General features: G+C 32.3%; 1 protein-coding gene across 4 annotated transcripts in view; it reads left to right on the forward strand.

Moving 5' to 3' along the window:
• Nucleotides 1-10,434, forward strand: part of LOC134277941 (dedicator of cytokinesis protein 9-like) — a 31,801-nt gene extending 21,367 nt beyond the window's left edge. For 3 of the 4 annotated variants that reach the window (XM_062760245.1, XM_062760248.1, XM_062760247.1), the window contains 9 exons: nucleotides 2,117-2,209; nucleotides 3,816-3,869; nucleotides 4,762-4,877; nucleotides 7,715-7,784; nucleotides 7,908-8,114; nucleotides 9,218-9,364; nucleotides 9,627-9,710; nucleotides 9,988-10,096; nucleotides 10,379-10,434. In XM_062760245.1, the coding sequence (XP_062616229.1) occupies nucleotides 2,117-2,209; nucleotides 3,816-3,869; nucleotides 4,762-4,877; nucleotides 7,715-7,784; nucleotides 7,908-8,114; nucleotides 9,218-9,364; nucleotides 9,627-9,710; nucleotides 9,988-10,096; nucleotides 10,379-10,419 (921 nt within the window). In that variant the 3' untranslated portion in view covers nucleotides 10,420-10,434. The remainder of the gene's footprint in view (nucleotides 1-2,116; nucleotides 2,210-3,815; nucleotides 3,870-4,761; nucleotides 4,878-7,714; nucleotides 7,785-7,907; nucleotides 8,115-9,217; nucleotides 9,365-9,626; nucleotides 9,711-9,987; nucleotides 10,097-10,378) is intronic. The other variant, XM_062760246.1, reaches the window with a different exon arrangement.
• Nucleotides 10,435-12,476: the final 2,042 nt, after the last annotated feature.

The following is a 12,476-nucleotide window of genomic DNA, read 5'->3' on the forward strand; positions in this document are numbered from 1 at the left end:
GATGCATCTTGGGACTTTAAAACATATTTATGAAAAAGTAGGTCACTGTGACCTACTTTTTGAATTTTGCCAACAATTGTTTTCAAATTATTTAAAACGCATATTTTGATTACCTTCAGACCTATGATCATCAAAGTTGGTCAGTAGATGCATCTTGGGTCTTTGAAAAATGTCGACCAAAATGTAGGTCACGATGACCTACTTTCAACATTTTATGACTATATTTAAGTATCTTAGGTACTTATTGCCGTAGTTGATGCATCTTGGGTTTTCAGAGAGTGACGACCAAAAAGTAGGTCATGGTGACCTACTTTTGACATTCCATGGCTTTATTTTAGCATCTCTAGTACTTATTGGCTTAGAATCATCAAACTTTGTGAGTTGATGCATCTTTGGTTTTTGGAGAGTGACGACCAAAAAATAGGTCATGGTGACCTACTTTTGACATTTTGTGGCTATAATTAAGAATCTCTGGTACTTATTGACCTAAAATCATCAAACTTTGTCAGTTGATGCATCTTGGGTTTTCGGAGATTGTCGACCAAAAAAAGAAGGTCACAGTGACCTACTTTTGACATTTTGTGGCTATATTTAAGTATCTCAGGCACTTATTGGCTAAGAATCATCAAACTTTGTCAGTTTAGGCATCTAGGGTTTTCGGAGAGTGACGACCAAAAAGTAGGTCATGGTGACCTACTTTTGACATTTTATGGCTATAATTAAGTATCTCTGGTACTTATTGACCTAAAAAATCATCGAACTCTGTCAGTTGATGCATTTTGGGATTGTGGAGATTGTAGACCAAAAAGTAGATCACAGTGACCTACTTTTGAAATTTCATGGCTATATTTAAGTATCTCAGGCGCTTATTAGCTAAGAATCATCAAACTTTGTCAGTTGAGGCATCTTGGGTTTTCGGAGAATGTCGACCAAAATGTAGGTCACGGTGACCTACTTTTGAATATCACAGGTACGTATTAGCTTAGAATCATCAAACTTTGTCAGTTTAGGCACCTTGGGTTTTCGGAGAACGTCGACCAAAAAGTAGGTCACAGTGACCTACTTTTGACATTTTATGGCTATATTTAATGATATCTGGTACTTATTGGCTCGGAATCATCAAAACTTTGTCAGTTGAGGCATCTTACGGTTTCATTGAATTTCCAACAAGAAGTAGGTCACGGTGACCTACTTTTGAATATCTCAGGTACTTAATGGCTTAGAATCATAAAATTTTGTCAGTTTAGGAATCTTGGGTTTTTGGATAACGTCGACCAAAAAGTAGGTCACTGTGACCTACTTTTGACATTTGATGGCTATATTTAATTATCTCTGGTACTAATTGGCTTAGAATCGTCAATCTTTGTCAGATGATGCATCTTGGGTTTTCAGAGAATGTTGACCAAAAGTAGGTCATGATGACCTACTTTTGAATATCTCAGGTACTTATTTAATTAGAATCATCAGTCTTTGTCAAGTAATGTATCTTGAGTCCTCAGAAAATTTCAATCAAAAAGTAGGTCACTGTGACCTACTTATAGTATTTTATAATTATATTATAATATCTTCAGTCTTAACTGGCTAAATATTATCAAACTTTGTAAGTTGATGCATTTTGGGTCTTATGATACTAATAGAGTTGGAGGCTTCTAATAGAAGTGATAGATTGTACAATTTATCAGAAGAGCGATTCAAGGCCCTTGGGCCTCTTGTTTTCTTTCATAGGAGCATTGCAATGTACAACTTTTATATCGTTTTATATAATTTTATCCAGACATTTGTTAAGGATATCAAATACTGTAGATCACTAAATTTTTATGTCACCTTATTATCGCGATATAGTCATTAACTCTTTTATTAGCGAGACATACATGTAATTTTCACGAATTGTTGTTATTCCTCTATATAATTGTAAGGAATACTTTTATATGTTATAATGAAATTTTTGTGAGCTCATTGTCTCACATTATGGAAAATAAAGTTCTCGCAAATAAAAAGGGATTTACAGTACATACAGAATGTAATAACACCTGTATTCAAAACTATAGATGTATTTGACAATATTTGAAGAGTGTTAAGAAAGAATTAATTTACCGTGATTATTTTATTTGTTCAGGATCAACATTTACACAACTTTTTTTACCACTGCCAAAAGATAGAAAATGCATTAATGCCTGGAACAGATGTGGATAGCTTAAATAAAATTAAGGTCAGTACATGCACTTATTTCTAAGTCTTGTTAATGTGACATAATTTTTAAGTACTGACACCAATTTAATATACATGTACATGTATATATATTTAATAAGTGAAATAACTTGTTTAATTTTGAGCATTTTTTTTTCATTTTTATCATCTGTTACCTATTTATTTATTGATTTTTTTTGTGTCTAATGCACTTAGTTTATTTAAAAAATTAACAATAAATTGATTTATACATACAAGGATAAAATTGAAACCTATTACTCTCAGCTGATTCTCGAATTTTGAAATTAATATCTTCTTGTATATTTTCTTTATTTTATGCAAGATATTTATGAGGAATCTGTATTTAGTTACTGAGTGTATTTAGGTACTGTTTGATAATATAAAAATATACTCAAGTACCCTAACATCAAAGATCATAGTCATGCAGTTACATGTATTTCAATTTTATTTATGTGTAGATTCAGTATTTTGTCTCGGGTTTACTTGTACTTGATAACATTCATGTAATTTGCAAATATATGAAACTTTTGTTTTTATGGAATTATATTTGTTTGGATGTATTACATATTTTGTAGCCCTATTTTTTGGTATTGTTCATTTCTTTGTTTACTGCTGTGTCTTCTATTTTAACATTTCCTGTAAAAACTTTAGATCAATCTGATTAAAATCAGATCCTTTGATCCGCTCACATAGATCGCTACACAAGGATCTGAAGAAACCCCATTCAGGGTCATCTCCTGGTGACCTTTCTTATAAAAATATTCATGAAAACTTTGACCAATCAGAGAGATCGTACTGAAGTGACATTCGGGAAAATGAATATAGAAGTGAAAGTTGCTGCGGAGAAGATCTTATCGTTTCGTACAAAACAAAGAGCTATAAAACAAGACAAAAGCAAGTACTTATTATATTACTGTACAGAAAAGACTTTGGTTCTTCTCTTGACAGGCTACAGAAACTAGGTCACGATTTTTCCATTCATGTATCATCGGGCCTTTCCCCTCTGTTACTGAATGCCGAGATACTTTCCAATTCTTGAAAATGAACATTTGATTGGATAATTCAAAGTTCACAGGGAGATGACCCTGAATGGGGTTTCTTCAGATCCTTGTGTAGCGATCTATGTGAGCGGATCAAAGGATCTGATTTTAATCAGATTTACTTTAGATGAAACTTTAATCAATTCTGCATGCTTTGCAAATAGGCAATTTTCTCAAGATCATTGAGTTTTAATGTCTCAAAGACTGCTGTTGGAAGGTAGATTGGCCTTTCTGAGTATAAACCTTGGCCAGGGCTTCTGAACTCTCTAAGTTAGTGTCATTTTATTTCAATTGGTCAATATAAATGATTTGTGTTGGTCAGAATCAGACTTTTAAGGTCAAATAGACACCTTGTCCCACCTTGTCCACACACGCCTGTATACAACTGCTAACTGTGTGTATTTTTTTCACAAAATCACCATGATATAAGTAAAGGAAAAAAATATACATATGTAAATTATATGGGCTATAATACGTGTTTATAGTTTGATGTAATTTTACATCTTTTGTTATTTTGAGAACATTTATTTTATTAATGATCCTATTGGTTAATATGTCATATAACAGCTTGACAAGCCTACCATGGATTTGGAGAAAACCTTTCTATCAAATTCAGCCAAGGTAACATTTCTTCCGGGTTTCACCCTCCACTTTATCTAAAACCTGAATAATGAATGCAAGCAAACCATTTGTTAACACCTATAAACATACATTTAAAGTGCATTTTGGAATGTCGACCCATCAGTGATGATCTTTATACATTCCCTGTTAATACAATTATTTCTTATATTAAAATAGCCAAGTACACATATACAATATGCAAGTGATTACATATACATGTAAATATTCATTATTTAATTTAAAAAAACCAATATTACACTGTAAAACATGCAGCCATTATAAAGCGGAAACAGGTTTTTGAAATTGAAAGATGATTTTTTTAAATGCTGTGTGAGGTTTTTGTATTTTGTTTTATTTAGAGGGCTTTTGTTCAGCACAAGAAGTCACTGCATTCTTACAGCTGCACTGTAGGATTTTTTCAGTAATTTTTGGTGTAAATACACCAAATAATAGACAAATGTAAAAATGATTTCCACTTTTGAAATGTAATATCAGCACAAAAGCAGCAATCCTAGAAAAAAATCTGCATTAGTTTGTGTGTTTGAGGGGTTTATTTTGAAGGGAAAATTAACAGGTAAAGGGTACCTTAATGACTTTCAGGTTTTAGGCCAAATTTTGAGCTTGAAAATACCTAATGCAGGCATGTATCGCTTATAATTCAGGAATGAAAATCAAAATTAATTTTTTTGAAAACCTACAATGTAATTGAAAGCAATGAAATGTATACAGTGTATGTGTAATCATATTTATTGGAATTATAGATATATTTGAAAAAAACCATAAAATGTGATGTTTCAAGGTGTATAAAACATGAACAATGATTTACATTCTGATAGTAGTATTAATTTATTTTCATTCAGAGTATTTTAAGGTATATATTTTCCTTTTCCAGTCTCTGCACGCTGTTGATGTACTGACTTATGTCCAGTTCTTGCCGACGGTGTTAAATCAGCTGTTTTCCCTCCTTGTTAAGACCATCAGTGACGACGTGGCCCTCAATGCTGTCAAGTATGTATACACTTATATACTGTAATAATTATAATGTATGAAAGGTACACCTCATAGGAGGACATTATATGGAGGAAGATGTAGCTAGCCAGATGGATTTTATGCAAGTCAAAATAATTATTTGATCGGTATAATGGACAAAGTCTTCATAGAAAACTGGTCTGTACTTTTGTTGAACATTCTTTACCTCAATTTTTCTTTCATTGTAAAATTTATTATCCAAAAAAGAAATTCAACTATGACAAAAATATAAGTCAAAGAGAAGTTCAAGGTCAGAAAATTTTGACACAATTGAATTGCGCTCTCCAAGTTTTCTTTTTCTTCAATTTGCTCTTAAGGGGGGACCTATGTCGTTCGACGTCAAAGCAGCGTAATGTGACGTCACAATAGCCACGTTTGTTTTTTTCCCGCTGACTTTGCAACTGTGATTATAGGCATTACATTGTTATCAATCAAAAAAGTACACAGTTTACAAAAAGAAAATTTTTTCATTATTTAAAACAGTTTTATTTGATTTATGGAGTTTGTTAATATCAGAATTCTCTTCCTTTGGTTGATAATTCATAGCAATTTCAGTTGTGAAGAAATACCTCTATGATACTGTAAACCAACTTTTATTCGCGTGCGAGAAATTTTCGCGAGGTTCGCGAGAGCATCGTCATCGCGAATATTTCTCGCCGCGATTGGGTTTTAAAGTCTCTTTTTCTATTAAAACATTTCCAAAAATGACTTGATTGCGAAAATTAATCGTCGCGAACTAGTTTACTCTCGGTTAATCGCAAAATAAAGTCGTCGCGAATAAAAGTTGGTTTACAGTATTCTGATATAAAAATGCAAAAAATATAAGATAAAATTCAGCAAAGACAGTGGCTTAAATTAGGGAAATATGTTTAATTTTATGATTACCATTAATTGTATTTTCTTGATAAAACTAAGAAAAAGTTAAGAAATATTATTTGTACATATATTTACTTATTGATTTATAGTGTATGTAGATTTTATTGTATAAAGTCATTCCTAGGTTCTATTGGGTGTTGGTTGTTGACAGGGAAGGGGGGGGGGGGGGCAGAATGATTAGAATGAAGAAGAAAAGAGTTTATCTGTTTAAATTATTTCTTATCAAAACAAAATACTCGTTTTTTGCAAAATAGTTTTATATTCAGATGTTTGTCAGTGCTAACTTACCCTTTTTTAGTGCAAAAAGGTCAATATTTATGACAGAAGAGTACGAAAATAAAAGAAAACGTCATATTTCTCGTTTATTTTATCATAAAGGTATACTTTTTTCCTTGTTAAATTAAAGAGAGGGGTCATTTCTTTCAAACAATATGAATTACAACATTTTCACACAAAGACTTTTTAAGATATTACCTGTTATGTATGTCGGAGTTGTAAAAAATACGACAAGAAAAACGGGGTAATACTTACATTGTGCTCCTTTATAAAATTTCAGGCGAGATGAATTACAACGAATTTGCCTTCATTTTAAAGATACAAGTCATATAAATTAAATACATGTTGATTTCGAATGTGATTTGAAATTTTTGGTTCTTTTTAGCGCATATTTGGAGTAGAACAATAATGTCTGAAAATAATCTATTTTTAGCATTTCACACTGTTTTTGCACGTGCTCCTGTGTAAAAATAGGCATATAAAGGTATTGTTTTTAATAACTAAAAATTAAGATCAAGTGGTCAGGAAAGAAATGTCAAAGTTTTGAAAATTTCACACAAAGACTTTTCGGACATAGGTCCCCCCTTAATTCAAGGTACATGTATGTGTTTTGAATTACAGAAAGGATTCTTCTCTATGTTTATTATCAGGGCCGTCACTCCCCTCAAATTTGGACCGAATATCGGACCCATTCCCAATGGCACAAAGTGCTAGATTTTCCCAATTTCATTTGTAAAAATTTCCCAAACACGTATTTTCTCGGATATACGACCTAATATCCCACACACACATCCTTTATTTGATCCATTTAGCAGTAATGCATGCTTAATTTTAATCTGCAACAACCTGTCAAGATAGTTTATTTCTAATTCGAATTTCCTCTGTCATGGAATAGAGATCTATAGATAGGTCATACGTAGATTGGGATGGGGAACTTATTTTCATTATTAAACAAGGATAACTATTATGAGTTAGTTCATAAAATAATAATATATATTTTAAAGTGAATTATGAATTAAAATAAAATCTTGGACACTATCTGTTTCATTTGCATGAGTCAAATGACCATAAAAAAAGAAATAAATTTTGGGCAATTTTATGCTAACCTTTTAAGTAGTAATTTGATCATTTCAATAAAATCATTCTTTATAATCTAAATTTTTTAATTATTTAGGGTGCAATTAAATAGTAAGAAACACCCCCCCCCCATTTTTTTTTCAGTCTCTGTATCATATGAAAATAAAAGAAAAAATGCCTGTCTAGTAAGTAAATGTTTTGTCTGTTAAATATAGATTTTATCAGACCTTATGTCCTGTAAATTTTAGCATTTCAAGTATATTTTTTAAAGTGATAAATGGCTTTCATGATTAAATATTTTGCTGGGGAGGTTAATCCATGTACATGTAAGTATGTTTATAATTTTTCCAATTTAACAAAAATGTCGAGGATTTTTCCCAATATAGAGGGACCTGGTCCCTGTACCAAAAGGTGCTGTGACAGCCCTGATTATGGGCCATTGGCCTCTTGTTACATTTCCAAATACATGTAATCAGTTACACTTTAAAAATGTCTTGCCACATTGAATGGATAAAACTTTTTTTTCAATTTAATTTATTACAGCTTTTTGACTACTTTTAAGTACAGAAGTGACATTTTTATTTCAGAGTTTTGATTCACATTGTCACTGAGGTGTCCCTAGCTGATAAACAAGATGCTCTTAAAAGTTATGTCAAGGTTTGTTCACTCAACAAGTATTTTGAAAAACACAAACTAATTGATCTATTTATATTATGAAATAAAAAGAACCACAGATAAATTACAAGTTTTTCCATACTTAAATAGATTGTTTTCTTTCAGTATGTGTTTAACCCTGACCCCATTCCAAAAGGCAGTAAAAATGTCCACACAGTGCATGAGGAGCTGGCCAAAAACCTGACCACTATCCTCCGACCGGCCAACGCTGACAATGTAGTGGTCTGCAAGTTCCTCAAGTACTCCTGGTTCTTCTTTGAGATCCTCATTAAGAGCATGGCTCTCTACCTCATAGGCACAGACAGAATCAAGGTAAGAATACTTCTTTGAGATCCTCATTAAGAGCATGGCTCTCTACCTCATAGGCACAGACAGAATCAAGGTAAGAATACTTCTTTGAGATCCTCATTAAGAGCATGGCTCTCTACCTCATAGGCACAGACAGAATCAAGGTAAGAATACTTCTTTGAGATCCTCATTAAGAGCATGGCTCTCTACCTCATAGGCACAGACAGAATCAAGGTAAGAATACTTCTTTGAGATCCTCATTAAGAGCATGGCTCTCTACCTCATAGGCACAGACAGAATCAAGGTTAGAATACTTCTTTGAGATCCTCATTAAGAGCATGGCTCTCTACCTCATAGGCACAGACAGAATCAAGGTTAGAATACTTCTTTGAGATCCTCATTAAGAGCATGGCTCTCTACCTCATAGGCACAGACAGAATCAAGGTAAGAATACTTCTTTGAGATCCTCATTAAGAGCATGGCTCTCTACCTCATAGGCACAGACAGAATCAAGGTTAGAATACTTCTTTGAGATCCTCATTAAGAGCATGGCTCTCTACCTCATAGGCACAGACAGAATCAAGGTAAGAATACTTCTTTGAGATCCTCATTAAGAGCATGGCTCTCTACCTCATAGGCACAGACAGAATCAAGGTAAGAATACTTCTTTGAGATCCTCATTAAGAGCATGGCTCTCTACCTCATAGGCACAGACAGAATCAAGGTAAGAATACTTCTCCCATACTCTTTGATGAATTTTACACAGTGTATGTTCAACTAATGTCAAACCTTGTAATCTTGATCTCAATGTGACTGAGAGAAAAAAAAATATACATGCCTTTTATTGGATTCAAGATATGGAGGGTCAAATACTTTCAGAGTAAGTGGTTGGGACTTCCAAATCACTTAACATATTCACATTATTCGCAATAACAGAGTGTTTTACACATATTCTATTGAATAAATCAAGGCAATATCTGTATCTGGTATCTTTGTGTTTGAAATACCAAAGTTTATCCAAGAAATTTATGGTCAGATCCTGCAGAGAAGAATCGATTTTGAAATCATTGAACTGTAGTGAAAAAATGTTTTAGAAGATAATTTTATATTACATGTGTATCTTACAGATGCCAAGGAATGAGAGATTTACATCTGATTATCAGTTCAGAATACAAAACCTGCTTCAAACACTGACTCCCAATATCATCCAGAAACAAAGAGAGATGCCTAGAGAGACAAAGATGGCCAATCAAAGTTTAGCCAAGTTTGTGAAGGTATAGCCTAAATTAATCCTGAATGCTCAGAGTGTCCTTGGTTATAATTTTTGATGGAAATCAAATATGGAATTGCCATTTGGTTAATTGTAAGGTGTACCAACTCATTAGTCAGACATTCTTAGCAAAATATACATTTTCTTGGTATGTAATTTTAAGTAAGCTTTGTTTAGAAAGACATTGTTTTACAAGATTTATGTCCTTGAAGGATTAGATGATTTTGTTACAGTACATGATTTTTTTCTTATTGATTTTATTACAGAGTTGCTTTACATTGATGGATAGAGGATTTGTGTTTAAGAACATTGCGTCTTATGTAGAACAATTTGGTCCAGGGGATTCCAAGGTTTGTCTTCTTAAATTTAAATCGGTTGAAACTAAAATATGTGTAGTAAAAACAAAAGAGTCAGCATGAAGTAATTTATTCATTAGAGCTTGAAAATATGAAGATAATCAAAAAGTATTTTAAGCAAAATCATGATGTATTTTGTGTTTGTGATAAACTGTCCCAAAACTAGTTTTATTATCATGTAAGATATTGGAGTATTGTTCAATTACTGGACTGCTGATTTTTAGAACCGGAAGATTGGACTACCTTAATTCAATGTTTGTTTTGGTTTCAGTCTCTGTATGATCTGAAGTTTGAGTTTCTGTGTGAGGTTTGTTCACACGAGCACTATATTCCCCTCTGTCTTCCAATCATGAGGAAAGGCATGATTAAGTCCTTCAAAGGTGAGTACGCTTACACCATATAGTGTGAAGGCTTTTATAACTGTGTGCAGTTCATTTGTTAAATGTGTACGGATGTATAAAAATCTATTGTAAAAATAATTTTGTGTGTCATTGAAGTGAACTTTTTGTTCAGTTGATGTTTGAAAAGAAATAGCTTAGTGTGTGATTTACTATATTTCTATTAACATAATCTTGTGTGGAATATTTATGTTTTGAAACACTTTTCAAAATTGCTAAGATTTCAAAAAAGAGTTTTTGACCTTCTTTTCCATGCTGCAACAGACATCAAATTAGAAGGTAACTTTATATACCATTTCTTTTAGAATGCAGGTCTTTAAGAAGTAATGGACAGATACCCCCATCATTGGCTGCTCTAAAACAATAGCTTTTGTTGCTTTGTTGTGATCCCATTGCTCTGCCTTGTTTATAGAATCTTAGACTTTCAGTTTACATGTTGTCTATAACCATGAAAAACCTGAAACCTTTCAAGTGACGGAATGTTGAATACATGTAGATAAAAAGATACTCTAGACAAGTTTAGTTTGAAAGACTGCATTCTACTAACAATTCAATCCCAGCCAAATTTACATGGTTTGGTTGCACACTTATTTTAGTTATTTTAGAATTGCTTTTCTTTTTTCTACTTTCTTTAGGGCATTTTTGTAAGTTTTCTGTTATGAAAAAAAAATATCCACATTTAAAATGACTAATTTATATCTGTGGTGTTTATGTTTCATGTTAATGTGTTTAACCAGAACTCTGTAATTGAAATATATACAACTAGGTTATGTTGCTCTAAATTTAAGTTGAGAATGTGAAAGGAAAATGGGGCAGGATATTTAAAAATTTGTTCAATGAATAAATGATCACTCTGAATTTTACCTAGATCTGCATGGTAAGTTCTTGTACCCTTGCAAATGTGTAAATAGCTTTATCGATACTCAAATGGGAAAATCTAAGCTTAGCTTTAATATTTCTGCAATTTTAAGCATAAGATATCAAAGAGTGAAAATTGATCAGGAAGAAAGGTGAAAATATGGTGAAATAAGTGTTTTATGATTGATGCAGCAGATACCGTATAGCAGGTTTTCTTCGAGGTGTGAAATTTGGCGTTTTGCCTACTCAAAGGTATGCCAATAATTTTGGCGTCATTTATTTTAGCGGACGCAGGGTTTCAACTCTTTGCAGATGAACACTAAGAAGAGTACTGAGTATTTTAGCGATTAAAATTTTAGCGGACTATCATCAAAACGCCAAAATAAGCCAAAATTAGCACCCCGCTAAAATAACCCGCTATATGGTATACTGTAATTAACAGCATGCTGCTTCATTAACTTGTAAAAGCTAAGTTTTATTTTTTACCTGTCTTGTTTGTCTTGTTTATTTTATCTAAGCTTTCAATTAATAAGTAAAAAGAGCTACACTAACATCTAACAACATCCCATAGAGGATCACATCAGAGGTCAAATTCAATCAACCAATCAAATCGTCACCTGCAAAATCATCACATATTTGTCAAAGCAGTTGTTCAGAATCTGACCTCTGACGTGACCCTCTTTGGGATATTGTAAGATGTTAATGTATTGAGTATGAGAGTAGATCTTACATCTAATTTTAATTAGATTGTACTCACTCATAGTACAGTAAAACTGATAAAAAGACCTTCATTTAACATCCTTAACATTTTTTTAAAATTCAGATTCCTTCTATACAGATGGATCCATAAAACTAACAGATAATTCCTGTCTTCGTTTCAGAATTAATCAGAAATGACTTCGATTGCTGTGGAATTATTTGTATTTGTGGTGACTGGTTCTTTTTCAGATCATTCTGATTCCCCTTTCCTGTAATCTAAAAATCTAAGAACACTATGTATATTTTCATAGTTCATAATTTATTTCAAAGACTAAATGCTAATTTTGATTCAAAAATCTTTTTTAATTAAGTGTAATTGAAAAAAAAATCTCTCATTAGGAGGTATAATGTGTTTTAATGCTGATCCTATGTAAGAAGAAGGATTGGTCACCATTAAACAAATGATTTCACAGTATAGAAATAAGTATCCCTGTTTGAAAAGAGATTTTTTTTATTTCTACATGAAAAATATGTGTTTATTGCAGGTTATACCTCACTATAACATTGTATAAGCATATTTTTAATCTAATTCATTTTATAAAATATTCTTAAAACTATTCAGTCATGAGTACCTGTATTTTGTGCCATGTGACTTCATAAATGTAGCAATGGGCGATCAAAACGTTAGTGGGCTGGCACAATAAAACTCTCATTAAGGTTTTGATTTTGAAAATGTTTATTTGACAAATATGCTGTCTGGTGATGTAGAAAGTGTGAAAAATTTGAAATTTTATCTCAATAGTTT

The sequence above is a fragment of the Saccostrea cucullata genome, unplaced genomic scaffold (genome assembly GCF_032062105.1).
Source record: "Saccostrea cucullata isolate Sc308-1 unplaced genomic scaffold, CSIRO_AGI_Scuc_v1 ctg6782, whole genome shotgun sequence".
Classification (NCBI taxonomy): domain Eukaryota; kingdom Metazoa; phylum Mollusca; class Bivalvia; order Ostreida; family Ostreidae; genus Saccostrea; species Saccostrea cuccullata.